This window comes from Bubalus bubalis, chromosome 8 (genome assembly GCF_019923935.1).
Source record: "Bubalus bubalis isolate 160015118507 breed Murrah chromosome 8, NDDB_SH_1, whole genome shotgun sequence".
Lineage (NCBI taxonomy): Eukaryota > Metazoa > Chordata > Mammalia > Artiodactyla > Bovidae > Bubalus > Bubalus bubalis.
Genome location: NC_059164.1, coordinates 38,480,550 through 38,503,631, shown reverse-complemented (window position 1 = coordinate 38,503,631; position 23,082 = coordinate 38,480,550). Strand labels below are relative to the sequence as shown.

The 23,082-nt window shown below is 38.0% G+C and overlaps 1 protein-coding gene across 4 annotated transcripts in view; it reads right to left on the bottom strand.

Moving 5' to 3' along the window:
- HGF (hepatocyte growth factor) overlaps window positions 1–10,995 on the bottom strand; it is an 85,414-nt gene extending 74,419 nt beyond the window's left edge. For 3 of the 4 annotated variants that reach the window (XM_006069430.4, XM_025291050.3, XM_025291054.2), the window contains exons 1-3: window positions 10,834–10,995; window positions 10,419–10,548; window positions 3,346–3,511 (exon numbers count right to left, since the gene is read on the bottom strand). In XM_006069430.4, the coding sequence (XP_006069492.2) occupies window positions 3,346–3,511; window positions 10,419–10,506 (254 nt within the window). In that variant the 5' untranslated portion in view covers window positions 10,507–10,548; window positions 10,834–10,995. Of the gene's footprint in view, window positions 1–3,345; window positions 3,512–5,005; window positions 5,039–10,418; window positions 10,549–10,833 lie in introns of all 4 variants that reach the window. The other variant, XM_025291053.3, reaches the window with a different exon arrangement.
- Between the last annotated feature and the right edge of the window lie 12,087 nt (window positions 10,996–23,082).

The window sequence follows — 23,082 nt, the reverse complement described above, 5'->3', positions numbered from 1 at the left end:
ATTGTTGACACTTCCTCAAGAGGAAACAGTGTTTGAGACTTCCACCTCATGCCCACTGAATCACAGATGCTTTCACGCAGCATTGCTGGTATTTTCCAAAGGTTTTTGTGTAATTGCCATTGTTTTTTAATGATTCTAGTTCATGTTACAAGCTGCAAAAAGATCTTCAATTCTTGAAGAACTTACTTTTAGAGTATTACAGTATGTCCATTCAATTCTGAATGGAATCACTAAATATATTACTTAAATAGGTGTGTGGCCTCCCTGTCCATCACCAACTCCCGGACTTTACCCAAACTCATGTCTATTGAGTCGGTGATGCCATCCAACCATCTCATCTTCTGTCATCCCCTTCTCCTCCGCCTTCAATCTTTCCCAGCATCAGGGTCTTTTCAAATGAGTCAGTTCTTCGCACCAAGTGGCCAAAGTATTGGAGTGTCAGCTTCAACATCAGTCCTTCCAATGAACACCCAGGACTGATCTCCTTGTGGACAGACTGTTTGGATCTCCCTGCAGTCCAAGGGACTCTCAATAGTCTCCAACACCACAGTTCAAAAGCATCAATTCTTCGGCGCTCAGCTTTCTTAATAGTCCAACTCTCACATCCATACATGACCACTGGAAAAACCATAGCCTTGACTAGATGGACCTTTGTTGGCAAAGTGATGTCTCTGCTTTTTAATATGCTGTCTAGGTTGGTCATAACTTTCCTTCCAAGGAGTAAGCGTCTTTTAATTTCATGGCTGCAATCACCATCTGCAGCGATTTTGGAGCCCAGAAAAATAAAGTCTGACACTGTTTCCACTGTTTCCCCATCTATTTCCCATGAAGTGATGGGACCTAATGCCATTATCTTAGTTTTCTCAATGTTGAGTTTTAAGCAGACTTTTTCACTCTCCTCTTTCACTTTCATCAAGAGGCTCTTTAGTTCTTCTTCACTTTCTGCCATAAGGGTGGTGTCATCTGTATATCTGAGGCTATTGAAATTTCTCCAGCAATCTTGATTCCAGCTTGTGTTTCTTCCAGTCCAGCGTTTCTCATGATGTACTCTGCATATAAGTTAAATAAGCAGGGTGACAATATACAGCCTTGACATACTCCTCTTCCTATTTGGAACCAGTCTGTTGTTCCATGTCCAGTTCTAACTGTTGCTTCCTGACCTGCATACAGATTTCTCAGGAGGCAGGTCAGGTGGTCTGGTATTCCCATCTCTTTCAGAATTTTCCACAGTTTATTGTGATCCACACAGTCAAAGGCTTTGGCATAGTCAATAAAGCAGAAATAGATGTTTTTCTGGAACTCTCTTGCTTTTTTGATGATCCAGCAGATGTTGGCACTTTGAACTCTGGTTCCTCTGCCTTTTCTAAAACCAGCTTGAACATCTGGAAGTTCACAGTTCACATATTGTTGAAGTGCATGCTAAGTCACTTGTATCCAACTCTTTGTGACCTAATGGACTGTAACCTGCCAAGCTCCTATGCTCATGGCATTCTTCAGGCAAGAACACTGGAGCAGGTTGTCTTGCCCTCTTCCATGGGATCTTTCCAACCCATGGATCAAACCCATGTCTCTTACTTCTCCTGCACTGGCAGATAGTTTTTTTTCCACTAGTGCTATCTGGGAAGCCTATATATATTTAGGATAGACAAGTGTGAAGGATGACACCATTTCTGAGCAGAGAATTTTGGTCGTACATTGGTATTACCACAAGTGGTTTTCTGCACAGGTTGGCTTAAATTTGGTGACTAAATATAACTCAACCAGAATATGGTAGAAAAGTGTGAAACCTCATATACATGGGATATGTAGAGATTTATTAATAAGGTCACATGTCTTCTCCAACACAACAAAATCATTTTAATTTCTCCTAAATAAAATAAAGGGAAGTCTGTTTTGTTTTTTCTAGCCAAAGGGCTGATTAGTGTAAAACTTGAGGCTTAGCAGTACTTTCCTTATTTGTGGACCCAGGAGAGTGCATTTTCAGATTCAAAGTTAAAAATCAACAAAGAGATGTGGTTCTTCTCCCATTCCCTTTGCCCTGCCCTTCTAACCCTGAGAGGGAAAAATACAATAAATCCAACCCCTCAATTGCCAGAAGAACATCTCCATAAATCTACACAGCTGAGATGTTGATTGAGAGTAATTTTCTCTATTATTTTTTTTTAATATCAAGACTTTTCTAGGAAAGTCAGAGAAAGATGGAATTATCATATGAATTATTTGCAAAGTTAATTCCCCACTCCCTGTGCCAGGAAATATCTCCCAGTAAGTGGCAATTTGGCTATAAGAATACTTCTAGAGGAGATATAAATGAAAAGAAAAGAGATAGTCTGTCTTCCCACTAAATCTATGGAAGACTTCCTCTGACCATGTCCTTTCTCCTCAGACCCATAACACTTATTTCCCTGAGAAAGGCAATTTGAATATAGGAATTCTGGCCATGACATTCCTAAAATCTGTGTTCACATCATGTGTCACAAGCCAAATGTAATAGAGTAGATTCTTCAAAAGTGACAGGTGGCCCTGTGCAATGCTATTGAAATGGAATGAAATAGGGAATAAAACGGTGAAAAGTGAGAGGAGGGAATGTTTTTTGAAGAACTAGAACATGAATTTTCTTTGGGCAATTTGGAAGACTATTCAGATGAAATTGTCACCTTCATGGCCCCAAACTCCAAGTTGTATGCTCTGAGAGTACTGACAAAGTGGGAAGGAATTTTCCTGGGAGGTGCAGAAGAACTTTCAAAAGATGAGACAACTCCCCATTTGAGTCCCCTCGTGCCTCTTTGAATTGCTCCATCACTTTTCATCTAAAACTTCATCACACTACCTCCTAACTACTTTAAGAGGCTGTTTAAGCTTTTGCTGCTAACACCAATACCCCTAGGTTTTTTATCTAATTATATCAACGCTTTTTATTTCTAGCCCTAAAGACAATAAGTTGCAGTAAGTTTTGACTGTTGCCCAATTTATATTCTGAAAATTCCTCCACTCCTCTTGTGAGGAAAATAAGAAAAAGTTTACTCTGAACAGAATATTTTAAAATATTAGAAATAAAAAGTTAATCTAATTGAATTTTAGTTCCTAAAGTTCAATTGTTCATAAAATGAGAAAATACAAATTCCATAACTAAAACAACTATGAATTCTAAACAATCTTGTGGTTCATGTGTTCTCCCTTACACATATTTCCATCAAATGAGAGCTAAGTCTTCTGTTATAATGAGTTAAAACTAACCAAGCTTATAATTTTAAGAGCACATCCCATTGAATTCAAAACCGATGATGATAATGAGCACATTCTATATTTGGAAAATTATTCTAAGAACAAAATGAAGCAACTTACTTGCAAGTGAATGGAAGTCCTTTATTCCTAATACATCTATTGGCACATTGGTCTGCAGTGTTCATTTTTTTTGTTTTTATCTTCAGTAATGGGTCCTCTTTAATTAGAGTAGTCTTTGCTGACCTTTTGAATTCATGAAGTGTGTTTCTTCTTTTCTTCTGTCCTTCTATTAATAATAATAATTTTTTTAAAACATAGGGGAAAATATTTTAAGGGTCATATAGTAAAATATCCTTTAAGAATCATCTACAAGATAGTGATTTTGACAACATACCGGACCTCCAGGGCTTGGAGGTAGAATGATGCGGGGAATGATACTCTCAGATAATTAAGAGCAAGAAAGGAATACTTAATTGTGAAGAAAAAATAACTTCTCATACAGAGTCACTTATCTACATTCTTTCAAATGAAGGATGCTTTTAAAAATTAGGACAGAGTTCACTCTTAAGAAATAAGTAATATGATATTCTCCAAACAGTATGAAAGCAAGTGCCAGGGCATATCATATCATATCATGTTCTATAATTTAATTTGTCATTTCCTTCTACAATTGATCTTATGTAACTTATAGTATTAATACTAATTACATAAGCCAATTCAATGACAGGTGAGAAACTTCTCCTTAAAAATGGTGCACTGGATAAATACTTGACTTGCTCTTTAAAATATTTCATTCTATTCATATTTTAGTCTTTCTCATTTCCTACATAAGACTTTTCTGTGTTTGGGGGCACTATTTCTTAGTATCGCTGAATTGCTTGTTTTGAAATCAAGCCAAACGCTATAAATCAAATGAATGTAAAACTTCATCCTTTAATGAAGCAATATCATTTTTCTTCATCATAGTATTCTACCAGGCCCCTAGATACATGAAGCCTCCTACTAAAAACCCAAAGAGCAGAGCCAAAATATCCCAAAAGACTTAATCTTTGAATAATTTTGGAATATGAAGAACTTCTTCATTCTTAATTTATCCAAAGTTACCTGGTCTCTAATGATAATCTCCTCTTCACAATGAGGATCAAATTGTCTAAGAGACAGTAGCTATTTTATAAAGGATGGACATAACTGTACCCCTCCCCTGCCTGTCCAACTTTCGAATACCCTTACAACAAAGGTAGCAATAAATTTTTAAGATCAAGAAACCAAGATAGAGGGGAAAACTGGCAACTTAGAAGATCTGATTCAAAATCCAGCTGCCTGGATTCAGAACCCCCACTCTTAAACACTTACAATGCCATCCTCCTCTAAGATTTGCTAAGAGAGTATATGAAAATATGGCTTATAAATAGTTTCTGAAGATTTGGTTAAAGCTATCAATAGAGAAATAACTTGCATGTCAGAACAAGAAATCATTTCCGGTCTTTAAACATGGTGAAATGTGTCGAGAAAAGAGGATGAAAATTTTTGTGCAGGAAATTTGGGAATATGGCTTAACAGAGTGAGATAACAAGAATAGCATCATACTTTGAAGCTTGCCAGCAACCACTAGCTCCAGTCGTTTTATTAAACATGCAAATGCTACTCGCTAATATCTATCCTAACATGAAGTCCACAAGAAACAGGAGGAAACATGAATTCCTCTGAATTTCTGGTTCTCTGTAAAACCCCAGAATAAAATCCCCAAAAGACTGGAACTAATTTCTATAATAATGCTTACATTTTATCTTCTTTTCTTCAACTTTTCTTTGCCCTACAAGATGAAATGGCTATGGTAAAAGAGATATAATTTAGAAGACATTTTAACATAGAAACTCAGTCAACCAAATAATCTATCAACATGTTATTCATTGAGTGTGGACCAAATGCCTTGCATAATGTTGGCAGACTGATGATAATTCTGGCATTCTTATTGACTTGCCAAGTGACTTTGTTTTATTACCTTAAATGCTAATGTCCATTATTCAATCTATTGATACAAAATAAAAGTTATAGTTGAACTAAAAGGAGTGATTTAAACTGTAATCATTTGGAAATCAATTTCGATTATGAAATATTATGAATATGCAAAATATTACTTTTGTTTTTGAAATTTCATCCTTTAATTTCTGGCATAAGAGAAGAAACCGTTATTCTCCCAAGCTAAGAAGTGGTATTATTCTTTTCAAATTTTTATTTCTGCCGTATGACCATGTTAATGGGAGCTAAGTTTCACCACTAAGAGTTTTTCCTTCTTTTGACCTTGGTGCACTATTTCATAGATGCACTATTTCTTCAGATGATTTCATAAAGATCATCTGAATTTCTGTATAAATTGGAATATTTCTTAGAGACAAATAGTAATAGATGCAAAAAATATACTCAAAAAACTATTACCAAAATGAAAAAAAATATGTTATATATATATATGTAATCAATTAAATTAACTAAAAGTACAGAACTTAAATTGGCCTAATGTATATTGCATTTATTACATATGTTTAAGTGTGAGAGAAGAATGTAAAACTAAATTTAAAAAGTCTAAGACAAACACTGAGTTCAGATATACATTTTATTAATTACAAAAAATAGCACCTCTGGCCAGTGCTCTGTTTTGTTTTCTCAGAACCAGACAACAGAAGGAAGGCATTGAGGATGACTATAGAGAAAAGGGGTTTCTGTGGGATCGTTGGTTATGTTTAATTCTGCAGATCCTCAGCTGACCTATAGAAATGTGTTAATGTGTGGCTGTACCTCATAAAAATAGTCTACTCTTGCTTGCTGACAAACTTTCAATCACTACCTTTCATCTAAAGATCAAAAAGTATCCTGAAAAACAAATAAATCTATAATTTCCCTTTACTAGATAATAAATAGGAGAGAAAAGCTTGTCTGGGGTTACAAAGCTAATCAGAGGCAATCAGAACCAGATACTAGGATTCCCTTTTCACTCTTTATTTCTACTGACTTAGAAGCTTTCCCTTATAGTTCAGTCATCTCTACTAGGTCAGTAAATGATTACTCAAAACTGCAAAGTTCAAGCTAGTTGTACATCATGTAATCCACACACCTATAAAATTAATTCCTTCTTCAATAAAAGAAAAATTTAAAACAGGAGTCATTCAAAAACAGCATCTGAAAATAAAATTCCTTTGCTGAAAATACTTTCAACTTTCTCTTCCATATGTATTAACAACTGATACTTGTTTTGCTAAAAACAGTTAAAACACAAACTTAATTTTGGAGGAAACTCAAAAATATCTTTGGATAAGATTTTCCCTACTATTTTTTTGTGCATGACTGTTAGTTGAAGTTTATAAACAAAATACTGAAATGAAATCAAAGGGTAAGAGATCACTGCAACTTTGTCATACTTTCCTGTATTTTAAACTGCAACTCCTTTTCCCTCTTCCCTCAGTATGGGAAAACATTCTCAAAGCTATATTTCCTAAAAAAAGCTTAAGTCCCAGTTTTAGAACTGAAATCATTAAGATCTTAGTGAAAACCTACAAACAGAAAGTAGGGTCAAATATATCAAGGTGCTTGAAGAAAGACGCATTTCTCCCTCTGGTCCCCAGGCCTCACACTCATTTCTCTCAGTACCTCATATATTTCTTCTCTGTATGGACTAACCATTGACTTCAAAGGAAAATCATGCAAAGGGAAGGATTTGCAGGGTGTGGAAAGAAGCAGGAATCTGGCTCCACATATTCTGAGAAACCTACCCACGTGATTAGTGATTAACAGCTTGAAGTGGCAAGATGTTAAGATGAAAGTACACAAATAATTAATGGAAGGGAATGGTAGTGACTGGAAATTTACTTCCCAGAGGCAAAAATCATAAAAAACAAGTCCAAATCTTCATTGCTGTTATCTAGGAACTTGGATTCATAAGCAGACAATTTTCTCCCCTTCTTTAGAGAAGTAAACAGTATCACAAGTAAAGATGTCAAGAAAGGATCAAATCAGATTTCAATCAAATGTTAGTATTTGAGAAGCAGTGTAATTATCTCTTCCAAAAAGATTTACAAATGAAATGATGTTCAGTATGAGTTTAGGACCCTCCCTAGGCATCTCCCTCCTTCTACTTCATTCCACTTCCTCCTTCAGCCTCTTCCTGGTCTCTTGCTTCATTGTCTGTTTCTTTCTATAGCTCTCCTCCACACCCCAACCAAAGCAACCACGCTTCATCCATGTATTTGTGAACTCAGAACCATCCATAATGTTTAAAATAATGTAATTTAGTGTGATGTTCAAGCATACATATGCACCATGCTCAGTCGTGTCTGACTTTTTGTGACCCCATGGGCTCTAGTCCACCAGGTTCCTCTGTTCATGGGATTTTCAAGGTAGGAATACTGGAGTGGGTTGCCATTTCCTCCTCCTCCAGGGGACCTTCCCAACCCAGGGACTGAAACTGCATCTTTTTTGTCTCCTGCATTGGCAGGCAGATTCTTTACCACTGTGCCACCTGGGAAGCCCATATACATGCTAGTCTATTTTTCCAAACCTAGGTCATACTCCTCCTCCTCAGGCACTCAGTACACCACCCCTACATGATTACCTGTCCTTTGATATACTTACTCATTTCAGTACCTTCAGCCACTTTATGTTTCCCTGACTTAAGTACTGAGCATACTACTACCTATATTTTCATACTCCACTCGGCTATTACATACCCCCTAAACCTTATTTGATCTTCTAAGCTAGAAATGAACTCTCAACCGTAACATAATACTACTTTTAACACAGAATCATCCTTGTATTACTAACTAAAGTAGATTTTTTTAAGTAAGTTTTGATTGATTTCACTGCTTCTGTTTTCAATATAAATAAAAGGAAAAAATGCACATTGCATATTTCATTCATGTAGATTTAGGTAAGAATCTCAGTTCTATCCATTATCTAAGATAATAAGACAATTAAGAGTTTAACTTCAGTTTCCTTCTGTAAAATGAGTCAATCCAATAATGCCAATCTTATTAGAATTAAATAAGCTTTGTTTTAGAACCAGGTCCATAACAGTTGCTCAACAAATGTAGGTCTTTTTGTCATTTGTTCATCTGTAAATCTTGCACAGACTCCTTGACAATAGGGGCTCCTTTAATGTTCCTTTGTTGTTGTTAGAGGGAATTGGATATTTGTATCCAGTGCAGGTGGGATGATGGAGGATAATCCTATGTGGACTAGTTTCTTATAAAGATGGCTTGGGTCTGTAACAATATTTCTTCAAGTTTTTTGAAACTTTTCTAAAAATATCTCCATAATACATTCTGCTCATAACTGGTTATCAGCTCATTATAATACCGACTTCGTTTTAAATATTGTGTTATCTCACAGTATGTAAAAATGCAGAGTCATCAGATAAATCAAAAAAGTATAACCTAAGCAAGTAACAGCAATAACAAAGTTCTCAATGTTCCATTTTAGATGTTATATAAAAGAACAGACTTTCTTTGTATGTTCTAAGAGGGCTAGCCATGTTTTCTACTTTGAAGAATGTTATGTTTTTTTAAAAACTATCAAAATAAACTTGACAAAGGCAAATCCTCTTTTGGATAACAATTTTAACATTATCCACTCTAGGAATTATTCTATTATCTGTAATTCCCAACTGGCTTCTTCTTGCTTGCAGCATTCTCTTGGGTTCCATTCTCCCTATATTCAGGAAATGCAGTCATTTCAACACTAGCCAAAGTGAAATATAATTGCAAGTGTATATCTCCTGCCAAAGTTTCAAAATGCATGCCAAAAGCAGATAGGCATTGTCTATGGTTGATCTACTGTTTGGGTTTTCCACACCGCGATCCCCATGGATTAGCACAGATGACCCCAGGTAACCATATTCTACGTCAGCCCATCAACATTTTAATTTTAGAAATGAAAATCCTCAAAATGTTAGCCATCATTTCAATTTAGGCTCAAAATCCCCCAAACCAGCAATGTCATATAAGAATTAATTTTAACATGACACATCTCAAGGGTGATAACCTGCTAGATTGATACTTTTTTCCGATCTCTTTAGAAATCTAACATAAATGCTTTCAAACTGACCCTTTCTACACAGTGTTGTTTTCCAAAAAGAACACGTCACAAAATCAAAGAAAGCCAGGTAGGACTGAATGACTTTTCTTGTCACTTGCAAATTCTTGGTGTTTTCACCCTTTGGATTACATCGAAAACTAGATCAGAGGTCTGATAAATTTCATATTTAACTTATCTCAAAAAATACATCCAGTTCTCTGTCTTGTATTATTTTTTAAAAAACCATGTCTACCATCTGGGCATTTGTTCTATTCCTTTATTCCCTTGTGCCCACCTCTGATGCTCACTACCCTCTCCTGTTGGCATCCCAGCCACGACAGTGATAATACAACCAAATACAGATGTTTCCTCTTGCCCTGATAACAACAGAAAACTTCCCAAAGCAGCAAATGAAAGTCTAAACTTCCAGACAATATGAACTCCCAAGCAACTCCTTCCCAACCTGTAAATTCTGGGGAGAAAACAGGAGACCAAAAGGAGCAGTTCTGCAGCTATAATCAAGTCACACAATTTTTGCCTCCCTTGCACTGCAGTGTCCAAAGGGCAGGCTTCCATACTCAGAAAGAATAAGACCTTAGAAGAGAGGCTTTCTCTTTCATTTTTATAACATGCATATACTCAGAGTTTAATCTGCCTTCTCCAAACGAAAACCTGTATTAAGTCATAATTTGGCCCTGAATGTTGATTGAGTGATGTGGGATAGCGGACTGTCGTGGAAAATTGTCTCTGAAAAAAAAAAAAAAAATTGTATCCCTGCTGTACTGACCATCACTGTCCCCGTTCAGATCAGACCCTCTGTTCAGCTTTAAACTTCTCCAAGCTGGTGTTAGCACTCCATTCCCATTCCACCATCCAGGACTATCAGGCTAAGTGAGATGGGGCTGGATCAATGAGAGATGGGTGGAAACAACAGGGGGGATGCTAATTATCATTTTAAATGCTTTTCAAACAGCAAAAGAATGTCAAAAGAAAGATAAATGAGAGGTTTAAAAAAACCTTACCACAAACTGAGTTAAGGAAGGATGCTGGGAGTAAGGCAAAAGGAGAGTTAGGGAAAGCAAAGGTTAGCAAGAGAGAGTGAAATAATAATATTAAAGGAGAAAACTAACCTGCATAGGGGATGGCGATGGGAAGCAGGAGGAGGTGGAGGAGGACGTGCTGCAGCAGCAGGACTGGCAGAAGTCTGGTCACCCACATGGTCCTGCTGGGTGTGCTGGCGGATCCCACTGGAGCAGATGCCTGGGTGAAAGAACCCTCTTCCGACTCAGAGCCTAAAAGAGCCCGTCGGCTCTGAGCTGCTTTTTATTGCGATGAGCTAAGTTTGTTGTGTGATTAACTGGAAAGATCTAGGTCTGAACTCCCTCTTACGGTAAGAAACTGTTTAACAACAGCCCTTTACTCTCTCCCACCCTCCCTCCTTTCCTCACTAGCCCCCCCGCCCCCCCCTTTTGCCCACCACACCACCAAACAGATCCCAGCTCCCCACCCCCCCCCACCCCCACTCTGCTTAGGAAAGAAACTTACAAAGAAAAGGTCACCTGGCCTGAGGCCAGCTGCAATTTGGAAGTTGGAGCTCCAGATCCCAGTGGCTCCTATCCGAGTAAGGAAGGGAGGAGCAAGGCTCAGCCCAATAGCTAAATCAAGGCACAGGCAGAGGACCAATTCGCTAAGTTTAAACAGGAAAATACATGTGTTTACATATCTATTTGGGAAAAGAGGAAGGGGAAGCAGCATAAGAAGAAAGCAAAGCACTGCCTTTCTGTTAAATGTGCTTCAACTCCTAATCTGTCTAGTTGTACTGCTATGAGCAATCTAGGGATTCCAAACACTGAGGCAGTTTCCCTAGGGTGTTAGAGCCCGGGAAGGAGCTGGGAGGCAGTCTGGGAGGCAGACGGCAGACAGGTCCAAGCCCAGGTAGAAAGAAGTCCCATGAGAACAGAATATGATACTGTGGGGTAAAAATAAATGAACCAACAAAACAAAAACACCCACGATTGTCAGGCAGAAAAATTGCCCCTATTCAATGGGCTCAGAGCAGGTAACTTTTTTCAGAAGCTCAGCTAAGCTCCCCTGTTACAGCAAAGGTACCAAAAGCACATAAACTTGTCTGATGTGGGGACTGTGATAAAATTTGGTCATGCCCTCTTCTTAAAATGTCTAAAACATTGAGATTATCCACTGCTTCTCCCTGACAGATAAATGTGGCATGGATTCCATGTTCTGCCTCCCCCCACCCTCCTCTTTTCTAGCTCCATCCCATATGCATGCACTTCCCAGCCTCCCTCAAAGTGGAGGGGATGAAGGGCTTGCACTGGGGAGGCGGGGAGAAGATAAGGGAAGGACACTTGTGATATAGAGGTTTGTCTTTGCACCTTGAGGTAGTGCTTTGATTGTTTTAGGTAATAATAGCTTTTGCTATTTTTAATGAATTTGGGGGTATAGTTGCCCCATGTGTTTCTGAAATGGATACAAATAAGAACAATGTCTCTGTCTACAGAGGAAGGGAAAATGGGCATAATGTGATCTGTCTCTGGAGCTGTACAGAGATGATAGTGGGCAAAATTAAAGCCATCTTCAAAACAGCCTTTCCTCCACAGCTCTCATTCCTCATCCTTCAGTTTAGCCCACCTCCACCTCCTGAAAGGACTTGAACCTGAGGAAGAGCGTGAAAGTGAAAGTGAAGTCACTCAGTCGTGTCCGACTCTTTGACCCCGTGGACTGTAGCCTACCAGGCTCCTCCGACCATGGGATTCTCCAGGCAAGAATACTGGAGTGGGTTGCCATTTCATTCTCCAGGTGGGTCTTCCCGACCCAGCGATCGAACCCAGGGATTGAACCTGGGTCTCCTGCACTGGAGGCAGATGCTTTAACGTCTGAGCCACCAGGGAAGTGCTAGCTATTAAGAGAACTAGTCTTGAGGAATCCACTTCATCTTACCTTTTCCTATTTTTAATCCTTTTCTTTTCTCATTTTCTCCATATAAAAACAAAACCAAGCAAACACACAAATAATTTGTCAACCTTTCCTAATGTCCTAAGTACTCATCTTATTTACTTTTTAGTCCAACTCTTAGCAATCCCATGACTGTAGCCCACCAGGCTCCTCTGTCCATGGGGTTTTCCAGGCAAGAATACTAGACTGGGTTGCCATTTCTTTCTCCAGGGGGTCTTCCCAACCCAGGGATCAAACCGGGGTGTCCTGCATTGAAGGCAGATTGTCTATGGTCTGAGCTACCAGGGAAGCCCACACACTTTCTATTACACTTCTTGCAAATTCTCAATTTCAGTATGTTATTGTGTGATCATGATCCTGATTTGCCCCATGGTAACTCCTGTGCTTCACTAGGAATTCAGGCTCCTTTTAAAGAAGCTAGATTTTTTGATAAGTAAATTCTGTAGGTAAACAATGAAGGACCAGTCTTCCTATTTGTTTTCTCTCTCTCAGAGAAAGCAGAATCAGGACTATAAGCATAATTGCGATTATCATTATAGCTTGGGGCAAAATCTATCCTGGATAAGAAACTTAGGGCACCAAAAAGAAATTGAACAATCTTATTTAACAGATCACACATTTTCACAGTTTTTATTGCCACATTAAATATAATTTATTTAGAATTATTATTTATATTTCTATTTTGACAGGTTATTTGGTTTATCTATATTGAAATGACAACTAATATGCATTGAATTTTTGGTGTATGCTAAGCATTGTACCAAATACTCTTAAACAGATTCTTACTAATCCTTACAATAAACCTACATTAAAAAAAAAATCCCCATTTATAGTTGAAACAGCTTAAGTAAATTATTTTTATTCTTAAATAACTTGCTCTAGATCCCAAAGGAATAAAGATTCAGGTGGGAGAGCTGAACATTGTTGATCACAACACATGGGATGGGATAAATTTCTGTAAACCTTATAAGAACAAGTTAATCACTAAAATTATCCTGAGACCAAACATATAGGTGGTGCTTAACAATAATTTATGAAATAAATGAAAGTATAAATAATTTTTAATCTCCCAAAAGTATGATGAAATACACAAAGTAATGAAACATGCTATTATTTTACTTTGTCTTGATAAAGATTCTCATTATTTTTTTCAAGTCATAATCACATTTTCCCCATGCTCTGCTCTTCCTTTATACTCCTTAGTTGTTAAACTGTATAAATCCCCAAAAGTGTGAAAATTGATAAGACAGAAAATTTTATGAAGACAATATTTTAAATGCTACAACTTATATAATTCCTTAAATACAAGATGGATCCTCATTGCCTACATAATATCATTTTAAATCTTTCATAAGTTTAACTCTAGTATTCCACACGAACTAGATTGATTGAATGGGAAAAAATAAGTACAAGTACCCCGCTGATGTTTTTTAAAAGCCTATACTTCATCCCCCCTACTCAAAAAAAAAAAAAAAAAAAAATCCCTGTCTTCAAAAGCCTCATGTTTCTCAATCACAAGTGGTGCTTGAGTCCATTTACATTAGAGCGAAACTGATAGGAATTTGTGTTCTGTAGACCACTGAAGAGCTCTACATTCGTGGACAACCCATCTCATTTATTAAGTAATAGGCACATATATTGTGTCATTCTGTTTGCTTCTACTACTTTGTAGACTCAATTTAGTCCTACGCCTGGTTTCAAATCCCAGTTACTATCTTGCCAAAAGTTTTACTTTCATTTCAGTTTCCAAGGATTAATAAACAAAACAAACAAAAAAAAAAACACTCATTACACACAAGTAAACAATTTTAATATTTAGTAGGGGATTATTTAATTTCAATATACAACCATTAAAAGAAAAGCGAAAAAGACACAATGGAGTTAACAACCCCATGTGCATCATCAAATTGCGTCAGTCAACATCCAGACTTGAACAGCACATGCTGGGAATTCCCAAGGAACAGCGGTTTGGAGTCCCAGATGGGAAAAGGTCTAATGCAGTGCATCCGCTCCATGGGTGAGACTTCAAATTGCAGTTTTGGGGGTTCCCACTTATAGTCCTAGGCCTCAAACTGATATCATCATCACTGTGCATGCAAAAATGCAGCTCTGGTTTTACTTTAACATTTTTACAGTGGTGTTTGTTTTATCTTGTGAGTCATAGGATTTCGTTAAACTCCAGGCATGGTTGGCCAGACCTCCAGGGGCTCAAGAATTCCAAGACCCACTCCATTTCTTATCTAAAGTGCCACCTGACTAGCTGTGCTTGTGGGCAGGCATGGAATCTGGGCAGTGTCCAAGCAGATCAGAAGCAAGATCAGAAGACTGCTCTTCTGCTTCTGAAACCTGAACAAGACTTCCTCCATTTTAATTTTCCTTACAGTCAGCCACAGGATTGTTGAGGCTGAAGAACATAGGAATAAGGCAATATAACACGAGCAGTCTTGTTAATTCTGTAGGTCAAAGAACAATTCCAAACAGCCCAAAAGAAACAAGATAATTAAAGAAACAAACAAGGGGTTAAACAATATAGAAAACCATTTCTGAGTGGTAGGGGATGTTGTAAACAAAAAGTTTCACCATGAATTAGAAGTAAGATTTTGTACATTAACTCCTATTTCAATTAACTTATTGGCTGTAATAGCAGTAACAACAGAATGTTCTATCAAGGAACGATTCCTTTTTTCTATGAAATTTTGTAATAATTTAGTTCTTTGCAAAATCTTACATAGGGGTGCTAAGGAAAAGCTAATATTAGCAACAAAGTAGGAAATAGCATTTGAGTCAGTTCAATTCAGTCGCTCAGTTGTGTCTGGTTGTTTGTGACTCCATGAACTGCAGCATGCCAAACTCCCAGAGCTTGCTCAAACTCATGTCCACTGAGTCAGTGACATGGACATTTGAGTCAATAATACCTGAATTTTCATGGAGAGAAAATAATAGATGGTCCCCTTCCAATATAAATGATCAACACATGTTAGACATCTGGAAAAGGCTTCCTAACAGATACATAGAGAGAGTGTTTACATCATCAATTACAATACATACTAATTCAGGGGCTATTTCAAAAAACATATCATAGATTTTAGGGAAAACAATTCATTCACAATAGTTGATGGGTTCTCCAATAAGTGGAGTTCCCCAAGTGCAAGAAGTTGGTCCACATAGTGGTCTCTCATTACTCTTGTCACAGTCTATCAGTAAGTTGTTGCGACAATTACAGGGACACAGGAAATTGTCACATAATACTTGTGTTAAAGGCTTGAGCTGAATCTTTACCAGAGCTGTGTAATCTAGCTGCTGCTGCTGCTAAGTCACCAGTCATGTCCGACTCTTTGCGACCCCATAGACGGCAGCCCACCAGGCTCCGCCGTCCCTGGGATTCTCCAGGCAAGAACACTGAAGTGGGTTGCCATTTCCTTCTCCAATGCATGAAAGTGAAAAGTAAAAGCGAAGTCGCTCAGTCGTGTCCAACCCTCAGCGACCCCATGGACTGCAGCCTTCCAGGCTCCTCCATCCATGGGATTTTCCAGGCAAGAGGACTAGAGTGGGTGCCGTTGCCTTCTCTGGTATAATCTAGCAGACAGATACATTTTTTCTATGGAAAGGTAAAGTTAAGAAAAGACTGGCTTTGAAGTCTTTTGGGCAGATGAAGTTATCCTGAGTTCTGGTCTGGCTCTGCTTTCTCCAGCTGAAGATTCACCAATAGCTTACTTCATGTTTTTCCTTTAATTGTAGCATATCCTTGAAGGTTGAGCCATGAAGGACAAGCTGCATTATAGCCAGGCTTCCAAGAATAATCTATTCACGAGAATAAAAACTCATGGGCTAATTTTCTAATACTCAATTGTTTCAGGATGGAAGTCTATTTTATGAGTTGGTTAAGTTTGAAATGCTCGTTCTCATCAAAGGTGTTTCTGATTCTCCTATAGGTTTATTATTTAAAATATTGAGAGCATTATTTAAGTTGTGTGTGTGTGCATGCTAAGTCACTTCAGTTGTATCCGACTCTTTACAACCCTAACAATCAAAGCCCACCAGGCTCCTCTGTTCATGGGATTCTCCAGACAATACTGGATTGGGTTGCCTTGCCCTTCTCCAGGGGATCTTTCTGACCCAGGGATTGAACCCACGTCTCTTGCATCTTCTGCATTGGCAAATAGGTTCTTTATCACAAGCGCCACCTGGGAAGCCCCATATTTAAGTTAGTCCTCCAGTTCTTATAAGAGCCATCTCCAAGTTTAATTAATTGTTGTTTAAGCATACCATTCATTCTATCAGTCAAAAGCAGCTTGAGAATAATGAAGAATATGAAAGACCCATTGTATATTATGTTCCTGGGAAAATTTTTATATTAATTTATCTTTAAAATGTCACCCATTGTCACTCTGAATTTGAAGTGCAACACCATAATATAGATTAATTATCTCCAAATTTTTAATAGTTATAGTCTGATTGGCTTTCCCAAAAAGAATAGCCACTAAATATTGAGAATAGCTGTCCATAGGAGTACACACTTATTGGCATCCTTTATCTCAGAATTAATGGATCAACAATTGCACTCATCTCACACGCTAGTAAAGTAATGCTCAAAATTCTCCAAGCCAGGCTTCAGCAATATGTGAACCGTGAACTTCCTGATGTTCAAGCTGGTTTTAGAAAAGGCAGAGGAACCAGAGATCAAATTGCCAACATCTGCTGGATCATGGAAAAAGCAAGAGAGTTCCAGAAAAACATCTATTTCTGCTTTATTGACTATGCCAAAGCCTTTGACTGTGTGGATCACAATAAACTGTGGAAAATTCTTCAAGAGATGGGAATACCAGACCACCTGATCTGCCTCTTGAGAAATCTGTATGCAGGTCAGGAAGCAACAGTTAGAACTGGACATGGAACAACAGACTGTTTCCAAATAGGAAAAGGAGTACATCAAGGCTGTATATTGTCACCCTGCTTATTTAACTTCTGTGCAGAGTACATCATGAGAAACGCTTGACTGGAAGAAGCACAAGCTGGAATCAAGATTGCCAGGAGAAATATCAATAACCTCAGATATTCAGATGACACCATCCTTGTGGCAGAAAGTGAAGAGGAACTAAAAAGCCTCTTGATGAAGGTGAAAGAGGAGAGTGAAAAAGTTGGCTTAAAGCTTAACATTCAGAAAACGAAGATCATGGCCAACTTTTTCACTCTCCTCTTTCACTTTCATCAAGAGGCTCTTTAGTTACTCTTCACTTTCTGCCATAAGGGTGGTATCATCTGCATATCTGAGGTTATTGATATTTCTCCTGGCAATCTTGATTCCAGCTTGTGCTTCTTCCAGCCCAGCGTTTCTCATGATGTACTCTGCATAGAAGTTAAATAAGCAGGGTGACAATATACAGCCTTGACATACTCCTTTTCCTATGTGGAACCAGTCTGTTGTTCCATGTCCAGTTCTAACTGTTGCTTCCTGACCTATATATAGGTTTCTCAAGAGGCAGGTCAGGTGGCCTGGTATTCCCATCTCTTTCAGAATTTTCCACAGTTTATTGTGATCCACACAGTCAAAGGCTTTGGCATAGTCAATAAAGCAGAAATAGATGTTTTTCTCGAACTCTCTTGCTTTTTTGATGATCCAGCAGATGTTGGCAACTTGATCTCTGCTTCCTCTGCCTTTTCTAAAACCAGCTTGAACATCAGGAAGTTCATGGTTCACGTATTGCTGAAGCCTGGCTTGGAGAATTTTGAGCATTACTTTACTAGCATGTGAGATGAGTGCAACTGTGTGGTAGTTTGAGCACTCTTTGGCATTGCCTTTCTTTGAGATTGCAATGAAAACTGACCTTTTCCAGTCCTGTAGCCACTCCTGAGTTTTCCAAATTTGCTGGCATATTGAGCGCAGCACTTTCACAGCATAATCTTTCAGGATTTGAAATAGCTCCACTGGAATTCCATCACCTCCACTAGCTTTGTTTGTAGTGATGCTTTCTAAGGCCCACTTGACTTCACATTCCAGGATGTCTGGCTCTAGCTGAGTGATCACACCATTGTGATTATCTTGGTCTTGAAGATCTTTTTTGTATAGTTTTCTGCGTATTCTTGCCACCTCTTCTTAATATCTTCTGCTTCTGTTAGGTCCATATCATTTCTGTCCTTTATCGAGCCCATCTTTGCATGAAATGTTCACTTGGTATCTCTGATTTTCTTGAAGAGATCTCTAGTCTTTCCCATTCTGTTGTTTTCCTCTATTTCTTTTCATTGATCGCTGAGGAAGGCTTTCTTATCTCTTCTTGCTATTCTTTGGACCTCTGCATTCGGATGCTTATGTCTTTCCTTTTCTCCTTTGCTTTTCACTTCTCTTCTTTTCACAGCTATTTGTAAGGCCTCCCCAGACAGCCATTTTGCTTTTTTGCATTTCTTTTCCATGGGGATGGTCTTGATCCCTGTCTCCTGTACAGTGTCACAAACCTCAGTCCATAGTTCATCAGGCACTCTATCTATCAGATCTAGTTCCTTAAATCTATTTCTCACTTCCACTGTATAATCATAAGGGATTTGATTTAGGTCATACCTGAATGGTCTATTGGTTTTCCGTACTTTCTTCAATTTAAGTCTGAATTTGGCAATAAGGGGTTCATGATCTGAGCCACAGTCAGCTCCCGGTCTTGTTTTTGCTGACTGTATAGAGCTTCTCCATCTTTGGCTGCAAAGAATATAATCAGTCTGAATTCGGTATTGACCATCTGGTGATGTCCATGTGTAGAGTCTTCTCTTGTGTTGTTGGAAGAGGGTGTTTGCTATGACCGGTGCATTCTCTTGGCAAAATTCTATTAGCCTTTGCCTTGCTTCGTTCTGTATTCCAAGGCCAAATTTGCCTGTTACTCCAGGTGTTTCTTGACTTCCTACTTTTGCATTCCAGTCTCCTATAATGAAAAGGACATCTTTTTTGTGTGTTAGTTCTAAAAGGTCTTGTAGGTCTTTATAGAACCGTTCAACTTCATCTTCTTCAGCATTACTGGTCAGTCATAGACTTGGATTACTGTGATATTGAATGGTTTGCCTTGGAAATGAAGAGAGATCATTCTGTCGTTTTTGAGATTGCATCCAAGTACTGCATTTTGGACTCCTTTGTTGACCATGATGGCTACTCCATTTCTTCTGAGGGATTCCTGCCCGCAGTCGTAGATATAATGGTCATCTGAGTTAAATTCACCCATTCCAGTCCATTTTAGTTCACTGATTCCTAGAATGTCGACGTTCACTCTTGCCATCTCCTGTTTGACCACTTCCAATCTGCCTTGATTCGTGGACCTGACATTCCAGTTTCCTATGCAGTATTGCTCTTTACAGCATCGGACCTTGCTTCTATCACCAGTCACATCCACAACTGGGTATTGTTTTTGCTTTGACTCCATCCCTTCATTCTTTCTGGAGTTATTTCTCCACTTATCTCCAGTAGCATATTGGGTACCTACTGACCTGGGGAGTTCCTCTTTCAGTACCCTATCATTTTGCCTTTTCATACTGTTCATGGGGTTCTCAAGGCAAGAATACTGAAGTGGTTTGCCATTCCCTTCTCCAGTGGACCACGTTCTGTCAGTTAACCACAGAGTTAACTAGAGGTCAAAAGAAGTTCATTGGAATTTGATTTTAGGAGATTCTGTCAAAATGCGTCAAATGGTTTAGAACACTGTCAGATGAGATCATAGGTCACTATGAAACAATAGTATTCACTTAGACAAAGTAACAATAAAGATTTAAGAAGCTAATACAGAACATATCACTTAAGAGGTAAAGAAACTTAGTATCTGTTGTCAAAGGCAGTTCAACATCCCCAGAAAACTTGTACCATGCATAGAACTCTTTCCTCAGGATCCACTTTTCACAAACCTTTTTTATCACTCTATATTCATCACTTTATTTTCCCATTCAGAAACAGACACATGTAAGTCAGATCTACTTTCTTGTTCCTTAATAAAATGTAATTCCATTCTTCATGACTTATTTACTGAAAACATACATCTGCTTTCCTTAAGCAACTGTAAACTGTCCTTTATATTAGCATTCTGCTGTTTGGTGAGCATAAATGCCACCATTTAGATAATTTCTAAAACTTTTTTGCTTTCTTATAAAGAACATCTCAGGATGATACCAAACATATCCAGTAATAGTTCTAAGTGTTTTGTTTCTCTGTTAAAAAAAAAAAAAGCCAGTGTTTAGTAATTATTGTTTCAGCATCTTATTTTATTTGGAAATGGCCTAATTATTTAAACTTCCATCATTTAGCTTAATTAAGTACAACTCTAGAAATGCAGATCACCAAAACCTGTAGAAACTATTTTAGGTAGAAATTCATAAAGCATAATTATCCCTACACCTCTTCTCTCATTTACATTTTCTTTCCTTAAAAGTTTCTTCACACCAAGTTACTTTGTAAAGTGGGTTCAATATCTGGCCCAAATATGGAATATGCTGTTGCCAGAAATCGATTGCCCTTACATTTCTATGTTCTTTAGCCCATTATATTCCCAAAACTTTATAGTCTGGGTGGACCCCTGAATTTTGGAAGGATTAATCTCCCATCCCAAGCATCAGGGTCCCAGTCTATGCCTGCTTTAGGTATTACCAGATGAACTTTCTTTTATGTTAACCTCGCTGTGCCACTTTTGATATTTAGCTTACATAAACTTTATGGTGGCTTTTTCAGCTGCCAACTTAAATGTGGAGACTAGGTCAGCTAAAATATAATTTTGACAAGGACAGTTGTCTTAGCAAATCACATAATTATTTTTGCAATTGTGACTTCTCTTCAACCAATTTTAAGTTTTGGTTTCTTGTACCTTACAGTAGACTAAGAGACACATTCTTGTCCTTTCTAAATTGATGCACACCCCAAGCATACAATAACTTCAAAATGTTCAGCCCGCTTTAATTCAGAGTCCCAATTTTCACACAATCCAGTGAGGGTGCCGTATTCAGTAGTTAATGAGCACTAAGGGAAATCTTCCCATTCGGGAATGAAAACTTAATTAATTTTAGCCTCTTTCCTAATAGAGTGGCATTTTGTTTCACAAATCCTTCTCACAGTCATAATTTATGTTTTGCCAAAAGTTTTACTTTTGTTTCAGGTTCAAAGGATTCATGAACAAAAGAAACCACTTGTTACACGCAATTTCAATATTTAATAGAGGATTATTTAACTTAATTTCAATATACAGTCTTTAAAAGAAAAGAGAAATAGAAACAATAGAGAAGAGTAACACCACATACATCACCAAATTGGACCGGTCCTCATCCAGCCTTGAACAGCATGCTGGGAAGTCTCAAGTAATAGCAATCTGGAGTCTCAGTGGGGAAAAGGTCTCATGCAGTGCGTCCGCTCCACAGATGAAACTTCAAATTGCAGTTTGGGGGCTTCTAGCTTATAATCCTAAGCTGCAAACTGATAGCATCATCAGTGTACATGCAAAAATGCAGCTCTGCTTTTACTTTAACATTTGTACAGTGCTCTTTGTTTTTTCTCGTGAGTCATGGGATTTTGTTAAACTTCAGGCAAGGTTGGCCAGACCTCCAGGGCTCAAGAATTCTAAGACTCACTCCCTCTCTTATCTAAAGTGCCACCTGACTAGCTGTGCTTATGGGCAGGCATGGAACCAGGGCAGTGTCCAAGCAGGTCAGAAGCAAGGTCAGAGGCCTGCTCTCCTGCTTCTGGAGCCTAAACAAGATTTCATCCATTTTAATTTCCCTAGAGTCACTAATTAAGAAAGTTAATCTCCCTAAAACTCAGCTTCCTCACCAGTAAAATGGGACACTATGTGGCAGTCCTTTGCTTACTGTTTCAAATGTATTAACTCACCCGCCCACCCCTGAACAGAAGCTATGTAAAATGTATTTGTTATTCCTGTCTCTGATTTACATATTAAAAACTGAGATTTAGAGATGATAAGTAACTTGCATTAGTTAAGCTGCTAATAACATGTGATTCTAAGCCCCAGCTGTCTAGATATCAAGTCATTGCTATCAAATAGTATACCACAGGGACAGAGATCCAGATTGAAAGATTAGCAACCTTCTTCCTAGCTTTAAAATTTGACTATTCTACTTAATGGTCACTATACTTTATACAATTCTGATCTTTCCACGTAAGAAAAAAGTTCCTATGTAATCTTTGAGATGGTTTATCTTTCCCATACAACCATATCTTCTCATTCTTCCCCCCTCTTATATGTTCCACCTTCTAAATGGTAATTTTTCAAATGTAGGCCTCAGCACTGATAATTGTGTTGACTACATATAATATAGGAAATATTACAAACTTCATTATGAGTTGTATTGATTTCCTTTAGATAATACAGAACATGTACATAAAATCTTGATCAATATATCAATTTGCCTTCACTTATATTCAAAGTGCTACTATCTGAATGTTTTTGCTCCCTCCCAAATTCTAATATGGAAATTATAACCCCCAAAATGATAGTAATCGGAGGCAAAGTCTTTGGGAGGTGTTTTGGGAATGGGATTAGTGTCTTTATTAAAGTACAAAAGAGCTCCCTTTCCTCTTGCACCATGTGAGGATGCACAATAAGAGGCACCATCTATGGACCAGAAAGCAGGCCTTCACTAGACACCAATCTGCTGGTGCCCTGATCTTGAAATTCCAGCCTCCAGCACTGTGGGAAATAAACTTCTGCTCTATCAACCACCCAGTCTTTATATAGCAGCTCAAACAGGCTAAGACACAGATACTTTACCAGTAGTTCCTAATGAAAAAGGAGTATATGTTCTAGGGATAGAAAATGATTATTGGGTAATTGCTTTTCAGAAAACAAATTTAAA